The following is a 27821-nucleotide window of genomic DNA, read 5'->3' on the forward strand; positions in this document are numbered from 1 at the left end:
TTTTTTTTTTTTTTTTGAGACAGAGTCTCGCTGTGTCGCCCAGGCTGGAGTGCAGTGGTGCAATCTGGGCTCACTGCAAGCTCCACCTCCCGGGTTCAGGCCATTCTCCTGCCTCAGCCTCCCGAGTGGCTGGGATTACAGGCGCCGCCACCACACCTGGCTAATGTTTTGTATTTTTAGTAGAGATGGGGTTTCACCGTGTTAGCCAGGATGCTCTCAATCTCCTGACCTTGTGATCCGCACGCCTCGGCCTCCAAAAGTGCTGGGATTACAGGCGTGAGGCACCGTGCCTGGTCTGGATATAGGTTCGTAATTAGGATATACATTTATACAAATTCGTTCTTTAAATTTCATATTGACTTCTTGCAGTGGAAAGATGGGAAGTATACCAGTGTAGTGTATGATGAAGCAGATGATTCCCTAGAAACGTTTACTTTTTTTGTTTTTTTTGAGACGGAGTCTCTCTCTGTCGCCCAGGCTGGAGTGCAGTGGCCAGATCTCAGCTTACTGCAAGCCCCGCCTCCCGGGTTCACGCCATTCTCCTGCCTCAGCCTCCCGAGTAGCTGGGACCACAGGCGCCCGCCACGTCACCCGGCTAATTTTTTGTATTTTTTAGTAGAGACGGGGTTTCGCTGTGTTAGCCAGGATGGTCTCGATTTCCTGACCTCGTGATCCGCCCGTCTCAGCCTCCCAAAGTGCTGGGATTACAGGCTTGAGCCACCGTGCCCGGCCGAAGTGTTTACATTTTATGATGAAATGTACATTTTTTTTTCTTGGCAAAACCAGAATCTTCATAAGCTCAGTGTTACAATTTGAGTTCAGTGATTTAAATTATGAGTTTTACTGATATTTGAAAAAGAAAAGTAGCTGATTATTTTAAAGTTCTCCAATTTTTTTCCTCCCCATTTTAGTGCCATTCTTTCTTCATACTTTCTAAATGAAAGACTTAATCTTCATGGGAAAATCGGGTGTTTGCTAAGTATTCTAGGATCTACAGTTATGGTCATTCATGCTCCAAAGGAAGAGGAGATTGAGACTTTAAATGAAATGTCTCACAAGCTGGGTGATCCAGGTAAGAAAAAAGTCTCATTAGTCTTACTGTATTTTACTTTTTAACTTAGGTTTTTATTTTTTTGAGACAGAGTCTCGCTCTGCCACCCGGGCTAGAGTGCAGTGGCACGATCTCGGCTCACTGCAAGCTCCGCCTCCCAGGTTCGCGCCATTCTCCTGCGTCAGCCTCCCGAGTAGCTGGGACTACAGGCGCCGCCACCACTCCCAGCAAATGTTTTTTTGTATTTTAAGTAGAGACGGGGTTTCACCGTGTTAGCCAGGATGGTCTCGATCTCCTGACCTTGTGATCCGCCCGCCTCAGCCTCCCAAAGTGCTGGGATTACAGGCGTGAGCCACTGCGCCTGCCTTAGTTTTTACGTTAATCAAAATTTAATGAGCACCTAAGGAGAGAGAAATTGTTCCATGTGGTAGAAGAACAAATAGTCGTTGTGTTCCCTTCTCCCTCCTGTCAATCACAAGTCTGTGTTTCTACTGTTCTTCAACTCTTTGCAAATAGCATGCTTATATTGTTGCTACTACTTACTTCCTTAGCTTTAGGCATTATCTGTTTTACCTTTTATTTACTGCACCTGTATAGTTTTATTGAGCTTATTTATTTACCTTATCATTGATACATAACTTTTATTCTCATCTTAGCCTTTATTATGGTGGTTGTTCCTTTCCTGTATGATTTGTTTTTCCAGAAGTAATAATTATCTTGTTTGTGTAGTTTGTTTTGAATTGATCACTGTACCATGAAACTCTCCCCCAGCTGACTATTCTGCTGTCAGTAATTTCAAACAGAGGTGTTCTTGGTTTGATCTGTTTTGGAAATTTCTCTCAGTGCCTTCTGTGTGACCTCAATCTAGGCGGGTGTCTCCAGGCTGCCAGCACAGCAGTTATCTGCATTTCCCTTCAGCAGCATCCTGGGGATTCCCTCAGTTTGCTTTTTCTTAGATCCCTTATTTCCAGAATCCTGGGTGTTTGCTCCTTCATTCTGGTGGTGCCACTCTAGAGGAGACAAGAAAGGGCGTGAAGAGATGAGATTTTTTGATACCTTGTTTATCTCAAAATGTTTTTAACCTATTGTGACCACCTTTGTCTTCTCATTTCTGATGTCGCTGTTGAGAAATTGAACAGTTTATCCGTTATCTTTTATATGCGACCAATTTTTTGTTTTTGGAAGCATGTAGGATGTTCTCTTTCCCCACAGTGTCTGAAATTTCCCACTGACATGCCCAGAGATGGGTCCATTTTTGTCCATTGTGCTGGGTGCCTGATGGTTCATTTTATTTTGAGACAGGGTCTTGCTGTGTTGCCCAGGCTGGAATGCAGTGGTGTGATCTCGGCTAACTGCAACTTCTTCCTCCCTAGCTCAAGTGATTCTCCCACCTCAGCCTCCCAAGTAGCTGGGACTACAGGCGTGTGCCACCATGCCTGGCTAATTTTTTTTGTTTGTTTGATAGAAACAAGGTTTTACCATGTTGGCCAGGTTGGTCTTGAACTCCTGGCCACAAGTTATCCGCCCATGTTAGCCTCCCAAAGTGTTGGGATTACAGGCGTGAGCCACTGCACCCTGCCTGATGGGTCTCTTTTTTTGTTTTTGAGACAGAGTTTTGCTCTGTCTCTCAGGCTGGAGTGCAATGGCGTGATCTCGGCTCACTGCTAACTAACCGCTGCCTCACTGCAACCTCTGCCTCCCTCCTGGGTTCAAGTGATTCTCCTGCCTCAGCCTCCCAAGTAGTTGGGATTACAGGTGCCCGCCACCATGCCTAGCTAATTTTTGTCTGTCTCTTATACACATCTAGATGTGTATAAGAGACAGCAGTGGTACAATCTCAGCTCATTGCAACCTCTGCCTTCCGGGTTCAGGTGATTCTCCTGCTTCAACCTCCCAAGTAGTTGCAATGGCAGGCATGTGCCACTATGCCTGGCCTAATTTTTGTGTCTTTTTTGGTAGAGACAGGGTTTTGTCAGGTTGGCCAGTCTGGTCTTGAGCTCCTGGGCTCAAGTGATCCATCTGCCCCGGCCTCCCAAAGGGCTGGGATTACAGGCACGAGCCACCGCACCTGGCTCAGTTTACCTTTATTCTTGTTCATAGCCCTTTGGCTCTCAGCTGATAGCTTCAGATACTGGTTTGGGCCCCGCCAGCTGTGAGAAACTGAGAGCTCCAGGGTCTGCTCCTCAGTACCCTGAGACGCTGAAATCCCTGCTTAGTCCTGTGGCCTCCTGGCCAGGCTTTCCATTTGGCTTCTCTGACCTTGGCTGTGCAGCTTGTGTGCCAGAAAGCACCATAAGGGGAAATGCAGACATTTGGGCTCACTGCTCTATAGTTCCCTCCTTTCTGGGTCTTGGTCCATTCAGTTCCAGATGCTTAGGCAGCCCCAAAATCCAACTTGTTTTTACCTAGTCCCCTTAAGCTTAGGCCGGTGTTGATTGGCCTTGATGCCATCTCACCCCTTGCATTAGTAGTTGCCCCAAAGGAGAAGGCAGAGGTGAGTGCTGGGCTGATTTTTCTTTTCTCTGAATTTTGGCCCCTTAAGTCCTGGCTACTTTGATGGTTCTTTGATTCCCTCAAATAAATCTTTCTTGTTTGTTTGGGGTCTTTTTGTTGTTGTAGATTCATTGTTTGTAGGTATTTGGGGTGCCAGGTTAGTCTGTTTCGTTGTTTCTCTGAGGATATTAATAATAGTTTTTCTTGTTTTTCTGAGGATATTAATAATTTTCTTGTTTTTTGGGGGACGGTTATTTTGAAGTTTTCCTCTGTCTACATGGGAGAAACAGACTTTGCCCTTTTCTGTTTGTTTTGGCTTCTCTCCTGGTGGTCTTTGGCTTTTTTTTTTTGAGACGGAGCCTTGCTCTGTCGCCCAGGCTGGAGTACAGCGGCGCGATCTCGGCTCACTGCAAGCTCCGCCCCCCGGGTTCCCGCCATTCTCCTGCCTCAGCCTCCCAAGTAGCTGGGACTACAGGTGCCGCCACCACGCCCGGCTAATTTTTTTGTATTTTTAGTAGAGACGGGGTTTCACTGTGTTAACCAGGATGGTCTCGATCTCCTGACCTTGTGATCTGCCTGCCTCGGCCTCCCAAAGTGCTGGGATTACAGGTGTGAGCCACCGCGCCCGGCCTGATGTCTCCTTTTATGTCAAAGTTGGGCTGGTCAGATCTCCAGCAAAAAAGCTTCCTGTTTCATGGCTGGCTGTGGGCATCCTGGGAGTTGATTGTGGGGAAGGGTTAACACCTGGAGGCATGGTTTACCTCAGCTTCCCAGAACTCTGTGGCACAGGAGGGACAGTCTCCCAGAACTGGGCAGGAGTCCCCTTGCTGCTTGAACGGACTTTTCAGCCAGGCTTCACTTTCAGTCTTGCCTTTACCCCACTTCAGAGGCACTTGGTACCTTTTGGGCACTCTGTGCTGCAAACTGAATTGCTTTTTAATCTTTGATCACAGTGGGTGTGTAGGATTCAGCTTTCTTGGATCTGTGTACCAGTTATTAGCCTTTGCTTTCTGACTTAGAAGGATTGTTATCTTCAGTCCTCTCTTTTTTTTGAGACAGTCTCTCTGTCGCCCAGGCTGGAGTGCAGTGGTGTGGTCTTGGCTCATTTCAACCTCCACCTTCCAGGTTTGAGCGATTCTCCTGTCTCAGCCTCCCAAGTAGCTGGGATGACAGGCACCTGCCACCACGCCTAGCTAATTTTTGTATTTTCAGTAGAGTTGGGGTTTCGCCATGTTGGCCAGGCTGGTGTCGAACTCCTGACCTTGGGTGATCCACCATCCTCAGCCTCCCAAAGTGCTGGGATTACAGGCATGAGCCACTGCACCTGGCCTTTTGTTCTTAATTTTGTGTATTTGTGCCTTTAAAAATCCTATTACTGTGTATTTTATTCGTGGAATTTGAGGAAGGAAGAATAAATTCATGTGACTTACCTAGGCCTCAGTTCCCTCATTCGAGGATGCAAATGGTAGTATCGGTGACACAGGGTAGTTGAGTGCAAACTGCTGAGAAAAATGCCTAGCCCACAGTGATACACAGTTATTGGCAATTTTCATGCTGGCTTTAATTCTCCATATTCAACCAGAACCCCAATAGTATCTTTCAGGTTCTCCAGTTGACTTGCTGGTTACTCCAGCAGTTGTCCGCAAATTAAAAAAAAAAGTTTACCCCTTTTAGAGAAAACTTGATGATGAACTCTTGTTTTGTTTTGTTTTTATTTTGTTTTTAAAGCATCTATAAATTGTTGAACATTCAAGGCCACCTCATGATTTCTCCTCCCTAGTTTCTGTCTCTGTTCTGATCCCACTGTCCCTCTTGCCTGAAGTTGGCATAAAATGCTGCTGCAACAATGTTGGGGGTGTGAGAGTTTATGAATGTGAAGCTCACATTCATCTTCCGGCGTGTCCATCTAAGTAAATTTTTGTGGTTGCGCTTCTGCTTGGGCAGCAAAATAAAGCTGATTTTTTATTTCCAGGCCATACCTTTTCTCCCTGGAGAGTTTATTACATTTTGTTTTGCATTCTGTGTTTACAAACAGCCAACCATTTGACTCATGTCACTTTTCTTTGCCTCCTCTAGGTTTTGTGGTCTTTGCAACCCTTGTGGTCATTGTGGCCTTGATACTAATCTTCGCGGTGGGTCCTCGCCATGGACAGACAAACATTCTTGTGTACATAACAATCTGCTCTGTGATCGGCGCCTTTTCAGTGTCCTGTGTGAAGGGCCTGGGCATTGCTCTCAAGGAGCTGTTTGCTGGAAAGCCTGTGCTGCGGCATCCCCTGGCTTGGGTTCTGCTGCTGAGCCTCATCGTCTGCGTGAGCACACAGATTAATTACCTAAATAGGGCCCTGGATATATTCAACACTTCCATTGTGACTCCAATATATTATGTATTCTTTACAACATCAGTTTTAACTTGTTCAGCTATTCTTTTTAAGGAGTGGCAAGATATGCCCGGTGACGATGTCATTGGTACTTTGAGCGGCTTCTTTACAATCATTGTGGGGATATTCTTGTTGCATGCCTTTAAAGACGTCAGCTTTAGTCTAGCAAGTCTGCCTGTATCTTTTCGAAAAGACGAGAAAGCGGTGAATGGCAATCTCTCTAATATGTATGAAGTTCTTAATAATAATGAAGAAAGCTTAACCTGTGGAATCGAACAACACACTGGTGAAAATGTCTCCCGAAGAAATGGAAATCTGACAGCTTTTTAAGAAAGGTGTCATTAAAGGTTAATCTGTGATTGTTATGAAGTGAATTTGAGTATCAGAATGTGTCTAAAAAAACATTGTCCTCAAATAATGTTCTTTAAAGGCAATCTTTTTAAAGATTTCACTAATTAGGACCAAGAAAGTACTTCTATTTAAACAATGGTAGCTCACTAAAATGACCTCAGCACATGACGATTTCTATTAATATTGTATTGTTGTAGAATTATTTTACATTTTCATTCCTTCTCCAAAATCTGAATGCACTAATGACAGTTTTAAGTCTATAAAAATGCTTTATTTTTTCATTCGTGATGGAAGTCTGAAATGTGCATTTGTCATCCCCACTCCATCAATCCCTGAACATATAAGGCTTTTTTATTTTAAAAAAGAACAGTTATCCCAATACATTATCCTGTGATTTACCTTACCTATAAAAGTGGTTCCTGTTTGATGATTGGTTTTATTTTTTGAAATAAGGGAAAACTAAGTTACTGAATGAAGGAAACTTACAAAATAAAAAAAAGGGCGGAAATCACCCCAAGGAAGGATTCTCAGGTTGAGATGATCACCGTGAATCCGGCTTCCTGTGTGCATTCGACGGCCTTATTAGCACCTCATCGAGCCAGCGCATCCTGCCTGCTGCTGCAGCCTGGCTGGGTTTGTTCTTCAGTTCTCCTAATCCCATGATGCCTGGAACCTTGATTACCATTTTACATCAGCTCTTGTACTTTTCAGTATATTTTCATAATGAGTTATATTGTCATTTGGACTTTGAACAGCTCTGGGAAATAGAAGACTAGGGTTATTTCTTAAATTTAGCTCATGTTATAATAAAAAGTTGAAATGAAGTTCTTTTCTAAGTCTGAATGCTTAGAACAAACTTAAAATGTTTATAACATATAGTCTCTTTGTACCAAGTACTTTGCTTAAGAGCTCCTTTGGGCTACTACATATTTTGGTTTCTAGGTTTATGAAGAAGTTGATGGAAAATTGCAAACATATGCAGAAAAGGTAGAATGATAAAAAAGGTCTGATGAACCTATCCCCACTCATAACCATTGGTCTTTAAAAAAAAAAAGTATTGGCAGAATTAATTTCCACCTGGGTGATGGGAAGAAAGTGTTTGCCTGTTCCAGCCTGTGGCTCCTGCCTGGAGGTGACTCAGTGGTGCGCCAGTGCAAGCCATCGCCCCCGAGAGCCTCCCAGGCCAGGTGCTGGTATCCCATGCAGCTCACCACTGGCTGCATGGAAACTCCCTTTTTCCCAGCTGTATTATTGGCCTTCTAAGGAGCTGTTTTAGATTTTTTTTTTCCTAACTGCCTCCTCCCATGTCATTTAATGCTGCAGATGTACTGTATCTGTTTATACACTGTGCCCACATCTGTGCTTCGGACATAAGAACCGGTTTTCTCCCGCGTGAGGAGAGAGACCTCATTGAACATGCACAGGTTAATAAATTCTTATTTAACGTTTTATAGCACTTGAGATTGTCTTATACCTCAAGTATTACATTTTATATCTGGCATAAAATTAAGCCTTACAAAACTTGGTAATTAAATTACAGTACTTTTTTATCCTATTCTCTAGTTTCTAAGATGAGCACAGCTACCACCTCTAAATCTGCAGCAGAATGCTGGCCCCAGGGTTATTAATTCACATTACCAAAAGCACTTTTAGGGAACTTTTTATAAAGAAAGAATAGTTCTGTTAAGCTTCATGTCACTTGAGTTTGGCAGTACAACAGGATGGTTCATACACTTACTACTTTTCTGTGCCGTGCATCATATGCTTCTGGACAGTTTCCAAAGGCCGACGGAAAAGTAGGCGAGGCCCGCTTTTTATGGCAACTTGGCAGCCATAGAAAATTTTAAAATTGATGAAGGTTGCAATACTCCAAATAACGTAAAATGCCTGCCAGGCTACAACATAAAGTGAGTTGAGTTCATCATGCTGGACTTTTGTGATTATCTGTAATACTCATTTACAATAAACAGGCATAACATTTTTCTCCATTCAGTTAGGATTTTCAGAACCTCATTGCCTTAATACTTTAAAATATGGATTCAGTTTCTCAAACATGTTCATGGCTCTACTGGTAGTCTAGACCGATTGTTTTTCATTCTGACAGATGGTGTGGACCAGCTCCAGCCATGCAAACCCTGTGGATCAGGGGCAGCTGAAGGCTGGACTCAAGGCTCCAAGCCCCTTCGTGCAGCACTCACTGGGCCTGGCTGATCTCCTCCTCCCACACTGCTGGCCTCCGCCAGGTCACAGGCACAGGTAACAGAGAGGCACTGAGTAGCCTCTTCATATCCAGACTGGAGCAGCCACCACGGCCATTTTACACCTTATTTATCTGCAGAACCCTAAATATAAAACTAAACCTGTGCTGGTGAGGTGAGTGGTGTATGAGATGGTGTCACGGTCCCATCCCACCTCTGCCCTGGAGGTGACCTACATCCGAGCTGGCCTGCTATGTGAGCTCAGGGTAATCGGAGTTCCTTGCCAAGTCAAGCAGCACAGGATTATAGTAAGTAAACAAACGCAAATAGATCTCATTAGTTTTATTTCTATAACCTTTCGATCTGATCTCACGTTAGATTTTGTCACAACTGGATTTAGTGGAAGCAGAGGAATCAAGTTCACTATTTTCTGAAACACTGACACAAAAAAGGGATGGGAACAATGACTTAGAACTAAGACTGCTCATAAAAGGCCATCAGAAAGATCCCTAAACAAAAGCTAAATAGTTAGAGTTAATGGTAACTGGCAAGGGATTTAATACATTTGCTGGTATTAAGTTTCTTATGGAATGAGTGAATGAACGAACACAGCAGCATTTTGAGAGAGAGCTGCCAGAACATCCCATAGAAAAACAATTTTGTAAGAACGTGATGGCAACAATCAGCAGCCAGTATTCTCAGAGTTCCTAATTACCAAAAGCATATACAATTTAGTCTAGAAAAATAATTTTATAAAATTAAGCTTTTAGATTGAAAAGCACCCCCTTTAACAGGTACAGAGATACTGAAAAATAGTCCCTAAAAATCTCACTCAATAGCTGACGGAGAGAAAGGCATGCCACGTTGAGTTACGGAGTGCAGCGCGTGCCCTCAGCTGCTGGCGAGGGACTGGTGGATGGGCGGCTGGAAGCAGCGCACATGCTCCACTGGTGTGCCCTCCCCGTCGCCCGACTTCAGGTACTTATCCAGGATGGTGATGATCTCGTCATTGAGAATCTGGAACTTGCGAATTCTCTCCACCATCTTCTTCAAAGGCTACAACCATGAAAATTGAGATGTTTTACTATTAACACTTGAACATTCATTCTTCGTGTTTCAAAATGTCAGGATTCTTATATTTTCTCAGAAAAATAGTAGCAAATGGAATTGACACACATAGTGTTCTTTTTGTTTTTTTTTTAAGATAGGGTCTCACTGTGACGTCCAGGCTGGAGTGCAGTGGCATGATCATGGCTTACTGTAGCCTCAAGAGATCCTCCCACCTCAGCCTCCTGAGCAGCTGGGACCACAGGCGTGCACCACCACACACAGCTAATTTTTAAAATTATTTTTGTAGGGACAAGGTCTTACTATGTTGTCCAGGATGGTCTTGAACTCCTGAGCTCAAGCAATCCTCCTCTGCCTCAGCCTCCCAAACTGTTGGGATTACAGGTATGAGCCAGCTCTCCCAGTCACATACCATATCTTTAATGCAACGGTTGGATGGATGAATATATTTTGAATTTAGAATCCCTCTGTTGGCTTCTTGCTGCTGTAGATTCATTCATGTGCACAACTGATAGGCCTGTTCCTTCCACATCAGCAATTAAGAACCTACTGTCTGCTCAAAACTGGGGATGTCCAGATGAAGATGATGTGGTCAGTGGAGAAAGGTCAATCAACTAACAGGCTTTAGACTTCCAGCCTGGAAATAATACTGTGATGGGGTACTCTGACAGACCCTCCTACTACAACAGGAATAAAGAACGTACGTACACGCAAACAAAAAACTTTGAAAAGCATTTCTGGTTCTGCCTATGCAGGTGGTAAGGGGGAAGCCAGGGCCTCCTCGGGGGCACATGCCAACAGCAGCAGTGGGGTGAGGAGCGGCCCAGGCATAAGCAAGTGGGACCACACCAGAGACCCCAAAAAAGCCAGGAACCTCCAATTCGGCTAAAGTGGCCCTCAGTTGCCAGCAGCCCCTAGAGATGGGCAGATGCAAATGCACATCTTGGAGGGAAAGCCATCTAAATTAAGTCCAATTAAATAAAGACTCCCAAATAACCCAATACACAAGGAAACAGCAAAGTTTTAAATACCTCCAAGACCTTCAGATACTAGAAGGAAAACATGCAGAATATAGAATATATGAACTGGATAAAGAAATAAGAGATGGAAAAAATTCAGTTAAGACAAACTCAGTTACCAAGAAGATTTGAAGAAGAACCTAACTGAACTTCAAAAAGTGAACTAATAATTTTTTCAGAGTAAAAGCTCAGCACATTAGAGCTGAAGTAAACGAGTTAACTAAGACACGTGAAGACAGTACTCTGGATACAGCTCTGGGAGCCCCGGAAATGGAGGAGTTGGAGGTAGAATGGCCCCTGAGAGAGGCCCATGACCTGGAGCCTGTGACTGCATTGCCTCCACCCCACGTGGCCTAGGCAGGTGTGGCTAAGACTGTGGACTGTAGGACAGGACAGGGAGAGTATCTGGGGTTGTCCAGTGGGCTCAATATAATCATGATCAGGCAATGTTCTCTGGCTGGGGGCAGGAGAGACGTGGCAGAAGACGAGAGGCTGAGACTGCCCAACCCACCATTGCTGGAGGGGGTCACTTGGAAAGCATGAGAAGGAAGGGGGACCCAGTCCTAGAGCTGCCAAGGAGTAATTCAGCCAACTGTGCATAAGCCTGAAGGCCTCCAGGCTGAACACAGCACCTCGGACACTGGCTTCATGAGATTGAGCAGAGGACCCAGCTGGGCCTGGCTGAACCCAGGCATCTGACTTAGAGAACTGTGAGATAATCAGTGGTGTTTAAACTGCCAAGCCTGTGGTGATTTGTTGTTATGGAAGCAATAGAAAACTAATACAACAGGGGTGGGCGCAGTGGCTCACACCTGTAATCCCAGCACTTTGGGAGGTGGGCGGATCACTTCATGTCAGGAGTTTGAGATCAGCTTGGCCAACATGGTGAAACCCTGTCTCTACTAAAAATACAAAAATTAGCCGGGCATAGTGGTGGGCACCTGTAATCCCAGCTACTCAGGAGGTTGAGGCAGGAGAATTGCTTGAACCCAGGAGGTGGAGGTTGCAGTGAGCCGAGATCGTGCCATTGCACTCTAGCCTGGGCAACAAGAGTGAAACTCTGTCTCAAAAATAATAATAATAATAATAATACAACAGAGGGATGTGGAGAATAGAATGAGAAGGTCTAACATATGTCTAACTGAAGTCGTGAATGGCAAGAACAGGGAGAATGGAAGGGAGGCTAAAATATTTCAAAAGATAATGGCTGAGTATTTTCCAGAATTCAACTATGAGGAATCCATAAAGCGACAAAGACAAAAGGCCAAGAAAGCACACTTTGACTTCTAGGGTGCCCGAAGACTGGAATAGTTGCCAATATTCTGACAATGCAGATTCTGTAAGACTGGAAGTAAATCTAAGTACCTTGAGAAGGAAAATGGAACACTGCTTTACTGGCCAATTATATTTCGATTCATTTTGGGAACGAAAAGGAAGTTTCTGTTGGTGGCACCTTATGTACTAGGATGAAAAACATTCCCAGGAACGAGAACTTACAACACAGAGAAAGTACGCTTTTGCAAAAGGTCCACAGATGGTGGGAGATTTTCATCCACATACCACATTTTTAATAATCTCATCTTTGCCATCATGTTTCTGGACTTTAAGGAGATGGTAGCAGAAATCCAGCACAGCAAAACGCCGCTGCTGCCCAAGAAGTACGATGATCATACAGCCGGCCCAGTGTAGCCCATCACCGAAGCACTGCCTAGAACAAGCAGCAGAAACAATGGGAGGTGAGTGATCCGTTACGGAGTCTTTTCTGAGTCTGTCTCCAGATGTCAGTGACAAGCCATCTGCATGACTGACTGACTGTGCCACAGTCACCTTCCACAGCCAGGAGGAGAATGCCGGGCAGCAGGTGGCTGTTCCCTGGTTTTGGTAGACGCCTTTTTTGGGCTCTTCTGGTGTGCTGCTTCCTAACCCTTTTTAGATCATATCCCCTCTGTGATGAATGACTTTACAGACCTCCCACCTAGAAAAATGAATGTCCACGTGCATACAATTGCCGTGGGCTCAGAGACTCCCTGAATACTAAAGTCCTGAGCCAGCTCCTTGGCATCAAGTAAGAATTCCCACTATAGGAGGCTTAAAAGCAGCTCAGTGAGTTTCTGGTCCACTTCCTGAGCATGGCTGGCCGCTTGTTAGCCTAACACCTGGACCCTGCCCTAAGCCCCTCCCCTCCCCTGGGGCTCTGTCCTGCTCTGAGCACACACTTACTCGACTGTGAACTCGTGTGTCCCCACAGGAATGCAGTAGACAAACTGCATGGCACTCCACAGTCTGTGAAACTCCACACACTCGTCAACATGCATGACCCCATTGCTGGGCAGAGGCCCGCGCCAGATGGGGTCATCCAGAAAGCTCCGGATCCGTGTCAGGATGACCTCAAACATGGACAGGCCACAGCAGAGGCGCTCCTTTGTCAGCAGGTCCCCCTCCCTCGCGATGGCAATTTGCTGCAGAAAGGACAAGCGGCGGAAGGCTGTGGGCCTCCAGGCATCCAGCTACTCCATATCCTCTATGTCTTTTTTCTTTTGAGACAGGGTCTTGCTCTGCTGCCTAGGTTGGAGCGCAGTGGCACAACCACAGCTCACTACAGCCTTGACTTCCCTGGCTCAGGCGACCAGGCGTATGCCACCATGCCTGGATAATATTTGTACTTTCTGTAGAGACGGAGTTCGCCACATTGCCCAGGCTGGTCTTGAACTCCTGTCTTGGCCTCCCAAAGTGCTGGGAAGACAGGAATGAACCACGGCACCCAGCCTTGGGAAAATGTTTTGGGTGGAGGGGGTGGGTCTACTGGCCTCTAGTGTGGAAGCCAGGGATGCCGCCAAACAGCCTGCAATGCAGAGGAGGCCCAAGTCCCCACCATCGAGTTACCTGGTCCAAAATGGCTGAGAAGCCCTGACTTGGCATACGCAGCTGGATCGCTGTAGAACTCTACCCTGACACCTGGCCTCGTGGCCTAATAACACCTGTGGGAAAGCCTTCTTCACGAAGGGCTGGACAGTGAAAGTGACGTCTTCTGTGTAAGTCTTACGTGCCAGCTGATGTGCTAAGCCCTTTCCAGGCGTTAGCTCATCTGAACCCCCCACCACCCCGGGAAGCAGTCCAGGCACGCGCCCCACTTGCAACACTGAGGCCTGAGCGGCCGCGCAGCTACCGGACTTCACGATGCCTTCCAGTCTGGCTCCCAACCGGGCCACCTGGCCTGGCATGGATGCCCAGCTTGCAACAGCCTCCGCCATCATGGCACACGTTACCTGAGGGGTCCCCAGTCTTTCGATCAGCGGGACAAGATGCAGCGGGGCATACTTGGATTCCAGTCTTTTCATTTTGGCATCAAGCCTCTCCCCCTCTGCAGTAGAAAAAACACTTTACTTTATTCTGCTCCTTTGTACGAAACAGTCATTGCAAAGGTTTACATTTGTTCAAAAAACAAAAGATTTTTAAGTTAATATGGATACAGATTCTCTTTGGAAATTATTTTACAGAACTGGCTCATTTAATGTTTTAATTCAAACTAGCTGGACCGATTTTTTGCTCAATATTCACTTTTCATTTATTGAACATTCCAAATGTAACTGAAAGCAGAAAACAGCACAATGAGCCTCTGTGCCCATCACCCACTACAGTTACCAACTCACGGCCACTCTGTTTCCTCTACACCCAACCCCATCACCCACTACAGTTACCAACTCACGGCCACTCTGTTTCCTCTACACCCAACCCCATCACCCACTACAGTTACCAACTCACGGCCACTCTGTTTCCTCTACATCCAACCCCATCACCCACTACAGTTACCAACTCACGGCCACTCTGTTTCCTCTACATCCAACCCCATCACCCACTACAGTTACCAACTCACGGCCACTCTGTTTCCTCTACACCCAACCCCATCACCCACTACAATTACCAACTCACGGCCACTCTGTTTCCTCTACACCCAACCCCATCACCCACTACAGTTACCAACTCACGGCCACTCTGTTTCCTCTACACCCAACCCCATCACCCACTACAATTACCAACTCACAGCCACTCTGTTTCCTCTACATCCAACTCCCCTGCTCCCATGCTATTAATATTTGGAAGCAATTCTAAGACATCATACCATTGCAGCTCTATTTCTCAATCTTATTTAACTAGGTTCTGTACACCCCTCATTACCCCTGGGTATGACTGAACAGGCACCAAACCTACAATCTGCACTGGCCGTTAGGCTCTCCGGCTGCAGAGAGGGCACCATCCCGACAGAGGGCAGTCTGGACTCCCTGGTGGGGTCAGCAGGCTCACCTTTCACATGGACTCGCGGCAAGATGTTCTGGAAGGGAGCCGCGTGCAGCAAGTCACACACTTCTTCTAAAGACTGGAACAGAGAAAAAGAAGGTCACGCTAGGAAGGGTATCTTGCCACAGAGAGAGATCTGGTGCTGAAAACAAAGAACCTCTTTGCTTTTTAGCATAAAGTTAAGTAGCCTGTCAAGAGATTTCTCTAGGACGATGGAAATGCTTACGTCTGTCCTGTCCATTCTGGCAGCCGCCAGCCATGCATGCCTATTAAGTACTTGGAATGTGGCTTGCGCACTTGAGGAACTGAATTTTAATTTTAGTTACATTTAATTAATGTAGATGTAGACACACGTAAGACCCAATGTTGAATGTGTGCTCTGTTTTCCGGATTTACCAGTCTAATAGCTCTCGCCCCATCCTTCCCTGCTAATTTGCCAGCAGACTCTTCAGAACCACAGTTTATGACAAGATCCCATCACACTGACAGAACAACACGGGAGATGGAAGGAGTAGGGGAGGCCCGTCCTGCTGTCCACATCCACTCCTTCCCCACAGAGCCCAAAGCAAAGTTCTGGGCCATCACGTTGAGCCTACTCTCAGGTCACAAACTCCTTTACAGGGTAATAAAAACCACACAAGGTCCATTCTGCAGAATAACGCATATATAGAGAGAAAATGTACCGCCAGGATCATGAGGACAGCAGAACCCCCCAAATCCACCATGAACCCAAAGATGGTCAAAAATAGAGCAACTGCTGTTCATCTTTAGAGGTGAGGGCTCTCAGGCCAGCAGGAAGGGCCTCTTGAGACCACAGTGCGTTCACCACCCCACGGAGCAGGCAGAAGATGGTGGGGCCTTCAGTGCCTCCTACCCTACAGCCATGCTGAAATCTTAAAGCTCCACAGGAGTAAAAGAAATGATTAAACAAAGAAACAGCTATTGGAAAATCAAGAAATACTGACAATGAGATTTTAACTTCTGAGGAACTCCCAGAGGCGATGGCAAAACTAAGACCAAGAGGAAGAAAAGCAGACTTTTCCGTACTCATCAACGTCAATCCAGTGCCAGACGCCGGCCAGACGCCATCTGTTCCGCTTCTCTTTCCCTAAGTTTCTAATGCAGCTTCGCACTCCATCCAGAAGCCAACAGAGGGCCAACTGTTGCCATGGCAATGCACAGAAACGGTGCCTTTAAGCTTAGAGATTGTCCCAGGAAATTGCATCCTGCCTGCTTCAAACTCTTGTGGTTCTATAATTATTTATGTCCATGAGTCCTGGGATAGACATAAATGCAGAACCACAAGAGTTTGTGTATGTAAAGAATGTCAGGCCGGGCGCGGTGGCTCATGCCTGTAATCCCAGCACTTTGGGAGGCCGAGGCGGGCGGATCACCTAAGGTTGGGAGTTACCAACTCACGGCCACTCTGTTTCCTCTACACCCAACCCCCATCACCCACTACAATTACCAACTCACGGCCACTCTGTTTCCTTTACACCCAACCCCCATCACCCACTACAATTACCAACTCACGGCCACTCTGTGAGGCGGGCAGATCACCAGCCTGATCAACATGAAGAAACTCTGTCTCTACTAAAAATACAAAATTAGCCGGCCCGTGGTGGCGCATGACTGTAATCCCAGCTACTCGGGAGACTAAGGGAGGAGAATCACTTGAACCCAGGAGGTAGAGGTTGCGGTGAGTCAAGATTGTGCCACTGCACTCCAGCCTAAGCAACGACAACGAAACTCCAATCTTAAAAAAAAAAAAAAAAGAAATGTTGATGTAAAGAAAAGCTTTTGACATTTTATCTTATTTCCAAAAAGGGCAGCTGGAGAGAAGAGAAAGCAGCCCTAAGGGGTCCCTGACACTCTAAATCGATTCCACACGGCTGCCTCCCATTCGGAAAGCTCGGGTCTCACCTCCCCCACCTGAGGCCAGTGACCAGACAGGCATCCTCAGGCTTGGCCATACACAGAGGCCATGGTTTGGATGTGGTTTGTCCCTGCCAAAACTCATGGTGAAATGTAATTGCCAATGTAGCAGTGTTGGAAGGTGGTCTGCTGGAGAGGTGATGGATTTCTTACAAGACTGGGTCAGTTCTCCCACAACTGGATTAGTTTTTGTGGGAATGGATGAGTTCCTGCGAGAGCAGTTGTTGTAAGCAAGGCTGCCTCTCATGTTTGTTCTCTCTGCGACGCCCACATCCCCTTCTGTGCCTCCAGGAGCTGAAGCAGCCTGCGACCCTGACACATGGGCTACCTGATCTCGGACTTCCCAGCCTCCAGAGTCATGAGCCAAATAAACTCCTTTTCTTTAGAAATTACTCAGTCTCAGGCACTGCTAAAGCAACACAAAACGGACTAAGCAGACTAAGATAGCAGAACGGACTAAGATACAGCCTTATGCTGTAAGTTCAGGAAAAGTCGCCTATGAATGGAATATTCCCACATTCAATATTTAAAATTCATAACGAGAGATTATAGTTAAAGAGATGCTTCCTAACATGTCTGGCTTTTAACAATTCACAATTATTTGAGGAACATATCCTTAAAGCAAGGCCACCCTGGACACTGGCTCCTTGCTGGCCTGAGACGCTGGTGGGTTCTCCATCTTGTGCCCCTCACACAGTGGGGAGCGGAGCATGGGAGGGGATGCTACTTGGGGTCCCCGCCGAGCCTGTGGGTGGCCGGGACAATGAAGGCCTGGGGCTGCTACAGTCCCTCTTTGAAACCACCTGGAACGGGTCTGCCTAGGAGTGCAGGGATCGGGGGAGCTGAAGATGCAGGTCTGATGGAGGCTGTCAGCTCCCAGGTATGTCATGCCTGACCTGGGACTCCCCTGACATGTGAGCCAACACATTCTCTTTCACCGTACAGGCTGGTGTGAGGCGGCTGGTCCAGAGGCTCCGTCCCCAGAGCCCTGGCAGTCTGACAGCAATGCCCTGAGCTGTGTACAGGCCACCCTATCCCTGTTCTTCCTAAACACAACTCTGCCTTTGCAAAGCTACCAGAGACCTGAACACAAGAGACCACTTTGGGAAACAACATAGGAAAGGCCTCCCCAGGCAGCTCTGCAGATGCAGTGCCGCTCCCATGCACAAGCCAAACGCTTTGCCAGGGCATGTGGCAAACCAATCCCAAAACAGGGCAGCACAAAGAGCCCCGAGGAGGGAACATGCTGAAGAGGAGCAGCAAGGTAGGAAACGTGCCACATCGGGAATCCAGAGTCATGTTAGGGCAGTGATGAGCAAGACATGCTGTGATGCCAGAGACGGACGCCTGCACCGGCGGGAGACGGACGCCTGCACCGGCGGGATGCAGACAGGCCGGTGTCCCCATGAAAAGCTGGCAGACGGCAGGGGACACCACTAGTCAGCAATGGGAGGAGGAGCCCTTCCGCCACTAGAGGAGGGACAGCCGGGCCTCCATAGAGAGAGAAAGAAGCTTCCTCTGCCTCTCGCATTATACACAAAGACCAGAAGGACTGCAAACTTGCATGCAGAAGGCAAAGCTTAAAATCCGTAGATGAGAATGTAAAGGAATGTTTTCATGACCCCAAGACAGGGAAAACGTCTTAAAAAAAAAAAAAAAAGGATACGGAAAGTGCTAATCATTAAAAAAAGGGCTACATCCAAATTAAGAGCATTTTATCAAAAATCACCACCACCAGAGTGAAAAGGTAAAGCCACAAATGGGAGATTTACAACATGTGCATCACATAAAGGATCTGCACAGACGAGCTGTAGAAAAGTAGGCAGAAGAACCCAGCGGGGCATTTAACAGGAAAAGAAACAAGACGACGCAACGAACAGAGCTGCCCGCCTCGTTAGTGACGAGGGAAGGCAGGAGAGGGCCACGTGAGATCCCATTTCCCACTGGCTTTCCCGGTCCAGGAGGTTATCAACTGAGCTGCTGTGATGCACAGGACAGAGGGACAGCCACATGGCACACAAAAGGCGGCCAGTCGAAAACATGAGCGTCCACTGTGCCACGTCCTAAGAGGGGGTGGGCTCCCAGGGGCTCCCCTTTCAGGCTGGCCTCTCGTGCTGTCCACCGTGGGGCACGTGTAGCCATTTAGATTTAAATCAGTTATAATTCAATAACATTTAGCACTCAGCTCCTCAGTCACACTGAGCCACACTTCAACTGCTCAGCAGCCTCAGGCATGCAGAGACCCTCCTGGGCAGCAGTGCTCTTTATACCTTACAGGCACACCAAATAAGTTCCTTTAGGTGTTGAAAACATCGCATAATAAAAGTTTTATGATGTTAACACAGAAAAACATTCTTGAGACAATGAACTACAGTACATTTTTGTTTTTCAGTTGAAGGGAACAAATTCAAACTGAAGTCTCAATAGTCACGAAAAAAAAGGTTTACCTCACTGCTGCTGCCACACCCCCACTGAAGAACCCACAAAAGAAAGCCCCCCCCATGGGCGGTGGGGGAGGCCGGGCCGGGCGGGGGCTCACCAGGCTCTGCTCGATCAGCAGGCAGAAGAGGACGGCGTTCCCCACCTCCCGCAGGTTCTGGAAGCACACCGTCTTCAGCTCTGCGTACTCCACGATGTCCTTCAGCTGGTGGTGGAAGAACTCCAGGATGCCTACGGCGCAGGAGGGAGGTGGGGCTGGGGGACTGGAGGGGCCGGGCCCCAGCAGCCGGGGTCCACAGCCGGGAGTACCTGCCATTCTGACACCGCCACCGAGCCCGGCTATAAGGATGGCCACCACGTCCCATCCCCAGCATCTTCCCTGCGGTGGTAGTTTGTTCACCACCTGGGCACGTTCTCCACACACCATGTGGCGCTGGGCCTCGGCTGAGGCCTCTTTTCCACTCAACCCCGTATCTGTAGGGAACGCTCTGACGATAGAAATGTCACCACGTGACAAGAATAAAGACTGCACCATCATCCCCAGTGGGGGCGGACAAGGTATTTGACAAAATGCAATGTCTCTTCACAGGCATGGAAGGGGCCGCACCTCATCTGAGAAAGGGCATCTAGGAAGCCTGCAGCGCACCCAACGGGAGGCCGAACACCATGCCGGCTCTGGAGCAAGGCAGGCATCTCAGCGGCATCCCGGACCACGGAATAAGGCACAAAAAGACGCAAGGTGCAAATATGGGACAGAAGGCCAACGTTCCCCCAGCCAATCTATAGCTTCGACTCCAGCCCAGACAGAAACCGGCAGCTGACTGCACGATGAATGTGGCATCAGGAGGGGCCGAAACTACCCTGGGAAGAGCCAAGCAGGAGGCTCAGCAGACCGTGAACTCTTGTCCCAGCATGTCTTGCCCGACTGCCCCTTCCCCAAGGACCAGCAGCCCGACACGGCCCCGCCTGCCTTACAGCTGCAGCCCCTGCGCCCGCCCCTCCCAGCTCTTGGCACCGCTGTGGGGACTCAGCCCCACTCGGTGGGGGCAGGGACACTCCTGCGCCTGTGTCATCCCTGACAAGGTTTCCCTGTGCCACCCTGGGAAACGGCTCCCCCCTCAACACCTGAAATTTCCATCTCTAGTCACGACATAAGGATTGGTTGCATCATCCCAGCGTTCCTCATCTACTTTCTGACAATAAACTGAAATCAGATTCTCTTGAGCCAGGGCCGTGCCGACGGCTACTTCCCCATGGTGGCTGAGGGGGACCTTATCGTCTCCTCAAACACCAGCAACTGCCCTGGGGAGGTGCCAAAAAGCAAAAAGTCCCGGGCACGTGTTCAATATCTCAGCCACGCTGACTGACTGCCCATCAGGACAGTGCCTTGTCCGTCACCCACGTGCAGGCTCCAGTCACTTTACCACACAAGGCTACTGTTCAGCTGTCCAGCTTTCAAGAAAACTCTGCCCGGTAAGAGGCTAAAAGCACTTTTGTTACGTGACAAAGGTCACTGTTTTATGAGACAATGCTTTTTGAGATCACTAAAGCTATTTAACTGCATAGCCCCAAACCAGCCCACAGCAAGTCCTGCGGCCTGTCCCTAAGAGCACACCTGCCTGAGGGCCCCGGAGCTGAACCTGCAGATGGATGGGGGCAGGGGCAGGCCTTGCACCACCTTGGTGGGCCTGTGTCTGAGCCTCAAGCCCCTACAAGCCCAGCAGGGCAGCAGGACCCGGCAGTCGGCTCTCTCGCCTCATCAGGCCGGCGGTTCTTTCGTAGGGGCACGGAGGAGCGTGGTGTTCAGGGATCTGTTGTCTCAACTCTTGCAGGCTGACCTCCCAGGCCCCTCAGCTTCCTCGCCTGCAGACGGTGACCCAACACACCTCTTCCTGGTTGTAAGGTGCATTTGTCTGTCTACTCCCACATGGCAAATCTAATCCTTCCCAAGAACTTCTGACTTGAATTCCTTTCTGACCTCTCCACGGACAGCGCTGTGAGCTGCACACGCCCAGAGGTGCCCACACTCACCGGGAGAGCCGTACTCGTGCCGCGGCAGGCGGCAGATTTTAGGCATCACCTCCATCAGCGTCTTCACGTACTGCAGGATTGTGCCTTGCAGCTGCGGGGGGACGAGACAGGCTGCGTCAGTCACGCCACTGCGCTCTGCTAATGCCTGTGGCCAGCGCACGCCCTGAAGCAAGTCTGTTAGGAAAGAGCTTGGTAACGAGGAGGCTGCAGGATCACCTGGCAGGGGAACGAAACCAGCCCTGGAGAGAGCAACCACCACCAGGTGGCTTCCCGTGACTGAATTCACGTTCTGAACTGGACTCCCCTTTCGAGAGGAAAGCGGGGCCACAGCGAGGGGACAGCTTTGTCGCCAGGTGTCTCCTACAGGGGTGCCCCCAGCACGGTGAGCACTGCCAGCTCCAGGGTCCCCCAGGACGCCATCTGTGCTCCTGGTGCTGCCCCAAGCCCGGCTGTGGTGAGGTCCGCAATCCTGACACCCTCCAAGCTGCCACATGTTTTGGCACAGAGTCCCCAGCGGGTTCTGGAAGGACCTGTTTGGGTCACGGGGTAACGGCTGTGCCAAGTGACCAAACTCTTACGTGGTCTCAGTCACAGAAGATTGTTAAAATAATAAAAAGGATGAAAAAGTATAAAAAGTTAGTTATGTATAGAAAACTAAATCCAGGCTGACCAAGGTGGCTCACACCTGTAATTCCAGCACTTTCGGAGGCCAAGATGGGCAGATCTCTGGAGCCCAGGAGTTCAAGGCCAGCCTGGGCAACACAGCAAGACCCCATCTCTATACATACAAATAAAAACTCGGTGTATCAGTTAAAATAACCTGGACCCATTCTTTTAAGTTTGAAAAGATGAGGGAGGTGTCAAACTATATATGGTCAGAAGTGTTTGAATGGAATAGTAATTCAATGATTCATTCAAGTAATTCATTCAAGTAACTGAATGAATCCAGCTGTTGGAGAATCCCAGTCCAGGCAGAGGAGACCCTCTGGCTTGGGGGCCCCAGGGAATTCAGGCTGTGAGAAGGAAGCGTGTCCAGGGAACACTCACCAGGCTCTTGACGACCTTCAGCAGCTCCTCCATGACCACGGCGATACCCTGGTAGCCGAGGAGCCGGCAGATGACTTGAAAGTGTGGAGGTCCCACGAAGTTCCGGTAGCTGCCGTAAATGCTGGAGTAGGCCAAGTTCAAAGCCTGGAAAACAGGGCACAGAGCCCTCAGCATGGTCTCTGCACACGTGCAGATGAAGAATTGCATGAGAAGATCACTCAACACACAGGCTCAGGTGAAGGGGTCCGAGTCTGCTGACTTGTAAAATCTACTGCCCTTAACTGGTACAATTATAAAACCCACTCAGCCTGCCACCAAAAAGAACCTGCTAAAATAGAAAAAGAAAACAAAACCATGTGTTGCAACATTTGTTGAACTGCCAATTTGGAGCCCCCCTGCCTCCCAGTCTCCCAGCAGGATGCCCAAGGTCGGACCCTGAAGGGCCGGGGGAGCTGCCTTCTCAGGATGCACAGGGCACCCCTGGAGCTGGGAGAGAGACCCCTGTGGGGTAGGAGGGTGAGGAAGGTAGTTAGGGTGTGTATTAGTCCATTTTCACAATGCTATAGAGAAATACCCAAGACTGCATAATTTATTTTTAAAAAAAGCAGGTTTAACTGACTCACAGTTCCACATGGCGGGGAGGCCTAAGGAAACTTAGTTATGCAGAAGGTAAAGGGGGAACAAGCACCTTCTTCACAAGAAGGCAGGAGATAGATGAGAGAACAAAAGGTGACGCCCCTTATAAAACCATCAGATCTGGTGAGAACTCACTCACTATCACAAGAACAGCAGGCGGAAAACTGCCCCCATGAGCCAATCAGCTCCCACCAGGTCCCGCCCTTGACATGTGAGGATAATGGGGATTACAACTGGAGATGAGATTTGGGTGGGGACACAGCCAAACCTTATCATTCTGCCTCTGGCCCCTCCCAAATCTCACGGGTCCTCACATTTCAAAATACAATCATGCCTTCCCCACAGTCTCCCAAAGTCTTAACTCATTCCAGCATTAACTCAAAAATCCAAGTCCAAAGTCTCATCTGAGACAAGTTAAGTCCCTTCCACCTATGAGCCTGTGTAATAAAAAAAAAAGTTAATTACTTCCTAGATACAATAGGGGTATAGGCACTGGAGAAATTGGTCAAAACAAAGGGGCTACAGGCCCCATGCAAGTCCAAAGTCCAGCGGGGCAGCCATTAAATCTTAAAGCTTTGAAATAACCTGCTTTGATTCCGTGTCTCACGTCCAGGTCACACTGATGCGAGAGGTGGGCTCCCACGGTCCTGGGCAGCTCCACCCTGTGGCTTTGCGGGGTACAGTCCCCCTCCTGGCTGTTTTCACAGGCTGGCATTGTCCGTGGCTTTTCCAGGTACACAATGCAAGCTGACTGGAGGATGGCCCTCTTTTTACAGCTCCACTAGGCAGTATTCCAGTGGGGACTCTGCGTGTGGGGCTCCAACCCCCTATTTCCCTTCTTCACTGCCCTGGCAGAGGTTCTCCATGATGGCTCCACCCCCGCAGCAAACTTCTGCCTGGACATTCAGGCATTTCCACATACCCTTTGAAATCTAGGTGGTCCAACACCACATGGAAGCCACCAAGGCTTGGGGCTTGCACCCTCCGAAGCAACAGCCTGAGCCATATGTTGGCCCCTTTTAGCGACTGAGACGCAGGGCGCCAAGTCCGGAAGCTGCGCAAAGTGGGGAAGGGTGGCGGGGGCAGGACGAGCCCTGGGCCCAGCCCAGGAAGCCATTTTTCCCTCCTAGGCCTCTGGGTTTGTGATAGAAGGGGCTGCCTCCTACATGTCCTGAAAACGTTTTCCCCATTGTCTTGGTGACTGACATTCAAAATTTCTGCAGCCAGCTGGAATTCCTCCCCAGAAAGTGGGTTTTTCTATCACATCATCAGGCTGCAAATTTTCCAAACTTTTATACTGTGCTTCCCTTTTAAACATAAACTCCAATTTCAGATCTTTCTCAAGTTCAATGTACCACAGATCTCTAGGGCGGGGCAAAATGCGGCTAGTCTCTTTGCTAAAGTACAGTAAAAGTGACCTTTGCTCCAGTTCCCAACAAGTTCCTCAACTCCGAGGCCACCTTAGCCTGGATTTTATTGTCCATAGCACCATTAGCATTTTGGTCAAAACCATTCAACAGACTGGGCGCGGTGGTTCACCCCTGTAATCCTAGCACTTTGGGAGGCTGAGATAGGCGGATCATGAGGTCAGGAGTTTGAGACTAGCCTGGCCAACATGGTGAAACCCTGTCTCTACTAAAAATACAAAAAAATTAGCTGGGTATGGTGGTGGGTGCCTGTAATCCCACTACTCGGGAGGTTGAGGCAGGAGAATTATTTGAACTCAGGAGGCAGAGGTCACAGTGAGCCAAGATTGCACCACTGCACTCCAGCCCTGGCAGCAGGGTGAGACTCTGTCTCAAAAAACAAACAAAAAATTCAACAAGTCTCTAGAAAGTTCCAGACTTTCCCACATCTTCCTGCCTTCTTCGGAGCCCTCCAAACTGTGCCAAACTCTGCCTGTTACCCAGTTCCAAAGTCACTTCCACATTTTCGGGTCTCTGTCTAGCAGTGCTCCACTCTACCAGTACCAGTGTACTGTATTAGTCCATTTTCACCCTGCTATAACGAAATACCTGAGACTGGGTAATTTATAAAGGAAACAGGTTTAATTAACTCACAGCTCCACATGGCTGGGGAGGCCTCAGAAAACTTCCATCATGGCGGAAGGTGAGGGGGAAGCAGGCACCTTCGTCACAAGGTGGCAGGAATGAGAAGAGAGAGCGAAGGGGGAAGAGCCCCTTATAAAACCATCAGATCTCGTGAGAACTCACTATCACATCATGAGGGAACCACTGCCACGATCCAATCACCTCCCACCAGGTCCCTCCCTTGACACGTGGGGGTTATGGGGATTACAATTTGGGATGATATTTGGGTGGGGACATAGAGCCCAAACGTATCGAGGTGGTTCCTGCAGGACACCCCTCAGCTTGTCTGAGGACACAGGTGCAGACAGCAGGAGACCCTGCTGTGAGTCTTCAGTGCTGTCAACTTCCCTCTCAGCACTTCTTTAACTGTATACCACAAATCTTGATATATTTGCATTTCACTCAATTCGATGTATTTTTTAATTTTCCTTGAGACTTCCTCTTCGATTCAAGGATTATTTAAAAGTGTGCTAATTTCCAAGCATATAGAGATTTTTTTGTTATCTTTTTGTTACTGGTTTCTGGTTTGAATTCATTGTGGTTCGAGAACACGCTCCATAGGATTTCAGTTCTTTAAATTTTGTTGAGGTGAGTTTTATGGCCCAGGATATGGTCTGTCTTGGTGAATGTTTCATGGGAATCTGAAAAATGTATATATTCTGCTGTTGTGGGGTAGAGAGTATCCTACACATGTCAGTTAGATCCTGTTGGTCGATGGTGGTGTTCAGTTCTTTTCTACTGTTGCTGATTTTGTGTCTACTTGTTCTGTCAGTTACTAAAAGGAGTGTTGAAATCCCCAACTGTAACTGTGGAATTGTTCACTTTCCTTTTACTTCTATTAGTCTTTCCTTCAAATATATAAGCCTTGTTGTTTGATGCATCAACATTTAGCACTGCGATGTTTTCTTGGCGGTGGTTTGACTCTTATTATTATGTAATCTCCCTGGCAATATTCTTTGCTCTGAAGTTGACTTTATCTTATATTAATACAGCCACTCCTGCTTTCTTCAGCCTCCACCTGATCTGTCTGCTTCTGTTACTGATCCTGCTTTGTACCCTTTGCTGGAATAAACTGCAGCTGTGAGACTGAGTTCTGTGAGTCCTTCTAGTGAATCAGATGTGTAGAGGGTCATGAGACCCCCCAAAACAAAGAGCCAAAACTGATTATAAAATACTACAGTGACCAGATTAGATAACGCCGAAGGACAGAAACCCCACCCAGTGTCTGTCCCAGGCCCAAGCCCTGCAGCCCCTTGCAACCTTGAAGAAACCATCTACAGATCTTCAGCCCAGACACCCTCCTTCCATCCTCTCCTCAGAGCAGCACCCTGGGCTTTATGTGCTGGGATTATGCGTAATATTTTTGCTTGATAACAGGTTCAATGTTTGAAAAGAAGAACACGAGAGTCATTAGTGAAAGCTAATGACCTCATGCTACAAGTGAGAGAATTCATTCTCAGACCCGCCCTGACTGGCTCAGGATGACGGCTGGTAGAGGAGGCATCACTCAATGAACACATGGTCTCAGTGTCCGGTTTCCCAGTAGACTAAACTCACCCCAAAGATGACACATCCAACAGACAACACAGCTAGGGTAACGAACAGCAGATGTGACTTAACTCCTCAGGGCAGTGGGAGGAGGCACTACTGGGGACGGGCACCGTCACAAACACCGCGCTGTGAAGACTTAAGCTCAGAAGAGGAAGCACTCTGGACGTCCAGACACTCAGCTCGGTTCAAGACAGACTCTGCTGCCCATGCCTGATACAGAGACTCCGGCCTTGTTCGACAAGCAGAGGAGGTGCGTCACACCACAGAGCCAGCTCCGGACTCACCAGTCGTGCGCCTTGGGTCCTCTAACTTTCATGACACTCTGAGCCTTCATCTGTGAACTGGGGACAACCTTACTTAAGAGAGAAAGAATACTAGTAATACTAGTAATGTGCTCAAAAGGGTGTCTTACTGAGAAGCAGGCATGCTGTAAGTGGTGACATGACCAAGAACCAAAAAGATAACATTGCATAAATGGGTCCCTCATCTAAGTTAATTTTATTCCTGCAAGATACTAGCCCTAGTTCACTATTCATAAAAAAAAGCACTCATCTGTTTTTTGAGTGGATCCCTGTGTATTCCACAGTCACACAGATGCACACTGTGCCTCGTACGGCAGCAGAAGCAGTGCACATGGCACGCGTGGGTGCTTGTGGGAACGAAGGCTGTCTGCTGCAAGCACATGACACAGACTCAGACATCATCTGTTTTGAGTATCCAGCCTTTTTTCGAGTGGGTGGTGGTCAACATCAATGTCACTTGTATATGTCTAAATAATCTAATAGAAAAGTACTGGTTTAAGGCTGGGCACAGTGGTTCACGCCTACATTCCCAGCACTTTGGGAGGCCAAGGCTTGAGCTCAGGAGTTCACGACCAGCCTGGGAGGCGGAGGTTTCAGTGAGCTGTGATTGTGCCACTGCAATCCAGCATGGGTGACAAAGCAAAACCCCGTCTCAAAAAAAAAAAAAAATCAGTGGTTTATGGCCAGGCGCAGTGGCTTACGCCTTAATTCCAGCACTTTGGGAGGCTGAGGCGGGCAGATCATTTGAAGTCAGGAGTTCGAGACCAGTCTGGCCAACATGATGAAACCCTGTCTCGACTAAAAATACAAAAACTGGCCAGGCGTGGTGGCACACACCTGTAATCCCAGCTGCTCGGGAGGCTGAAGCGCAAGAATCACTGTAGGTTTCAGTGAGCCAAGATCACACCACTGTACTCCAGCCTGGGGGACAGA

At 48.0% G+C, this 27821-nt stretch overlaps 2 protein-coding genes across 9 annotated transcripts in view; one reads left to right on the forward strand and one right to left on the reverse strand.

The window, feature by feature from the left end:
• NIPA2 (non imprinted in Prader-Willi/Angelman syndrome 2) overlaps positions 1 to 7291 on the forward strand; it is a 42389-nt gene extending 35098 nt beyond the window's left edge. For all 7 annotated transcript variants that reach the window (XM_011981492.1, XM_011981490.1, XM_011981487.1 and 4 more), the window contains 2 exons: positions 912 to 1072; positions 5621 to 7291. In XM_011981492.1, the coding sequence (XP_011836882.1) occupies positions 912 to 1072; positions 5621 to 6255 (796 nt within the window). In that variant the 3' untranslated portion in view covers positions 6256 to 7291. The remainder of the gene's footprint in view (positions 1 to 911; positions 1073 to 5620) is intronic.
• Positions 7292 to 8801: 1510 nt separating this feature from the next.
• CYFIP1 (cytoplasmic FMR1 interacting protein 1) overlaps positions 8802 to 27821 on the reverse strand; it is a 92740-nt gene continuing 73720 nt past the window's right edge. For both annotated transcript variants that reach the window (XM_011981493.1, XM_011981494.1), the window contains 8 exons: positions 22310 to 22453; positions 21263 to 21353; positions 19332 to 19462; positions 14864 to 14936; positions 13828 to 13922; positions 12782 to 13020; positions 12122 to 12269; positions 8802 to 9530 (listed from right to left, as the gene is read on the reverse strand). In XM_011981493.1, coding sequence (XP_011836883.1) covers positions 9366 to 9530; positions 12122 to 12269; positions 12782 to 13020; positions 13828 to 13922; positions 14864 to 14936; positions 19332 to 19462; positions 21263 to 21353; positions 22310 to 22453 — 1086 coding nt within the window. In that variant the 3' untranslated portion in view covers positions 8802 to 9365. The remainder of the gene's footprint in view (positions 9531 to 12121; positions 12270 to 12781; positions 13021 to 13827; positions 13923 to 14863; positions 14937 to 19331; positions 19463 to 21262; positions 21354 to 22309; positions 22454 to 27821) is intronic.

This window comes from Mandrillus leucophaeus, unplaced genomic scaffold, assembly GCF_000951045.1.
Source record: "Mandrillus leucophaeus isolate KB7577 unplaced genomic scaffold, Mleu.le_1.0 Scaffold227, whole genome shotgun sequence".
Taxonomy (NCBI): domain Eukaryota; kingdom Metazoa; phylum Chordata; class Mammalia; order Primates; family Cercopithecidae; genus Mandrillus; species Mandrillus leucophaeus.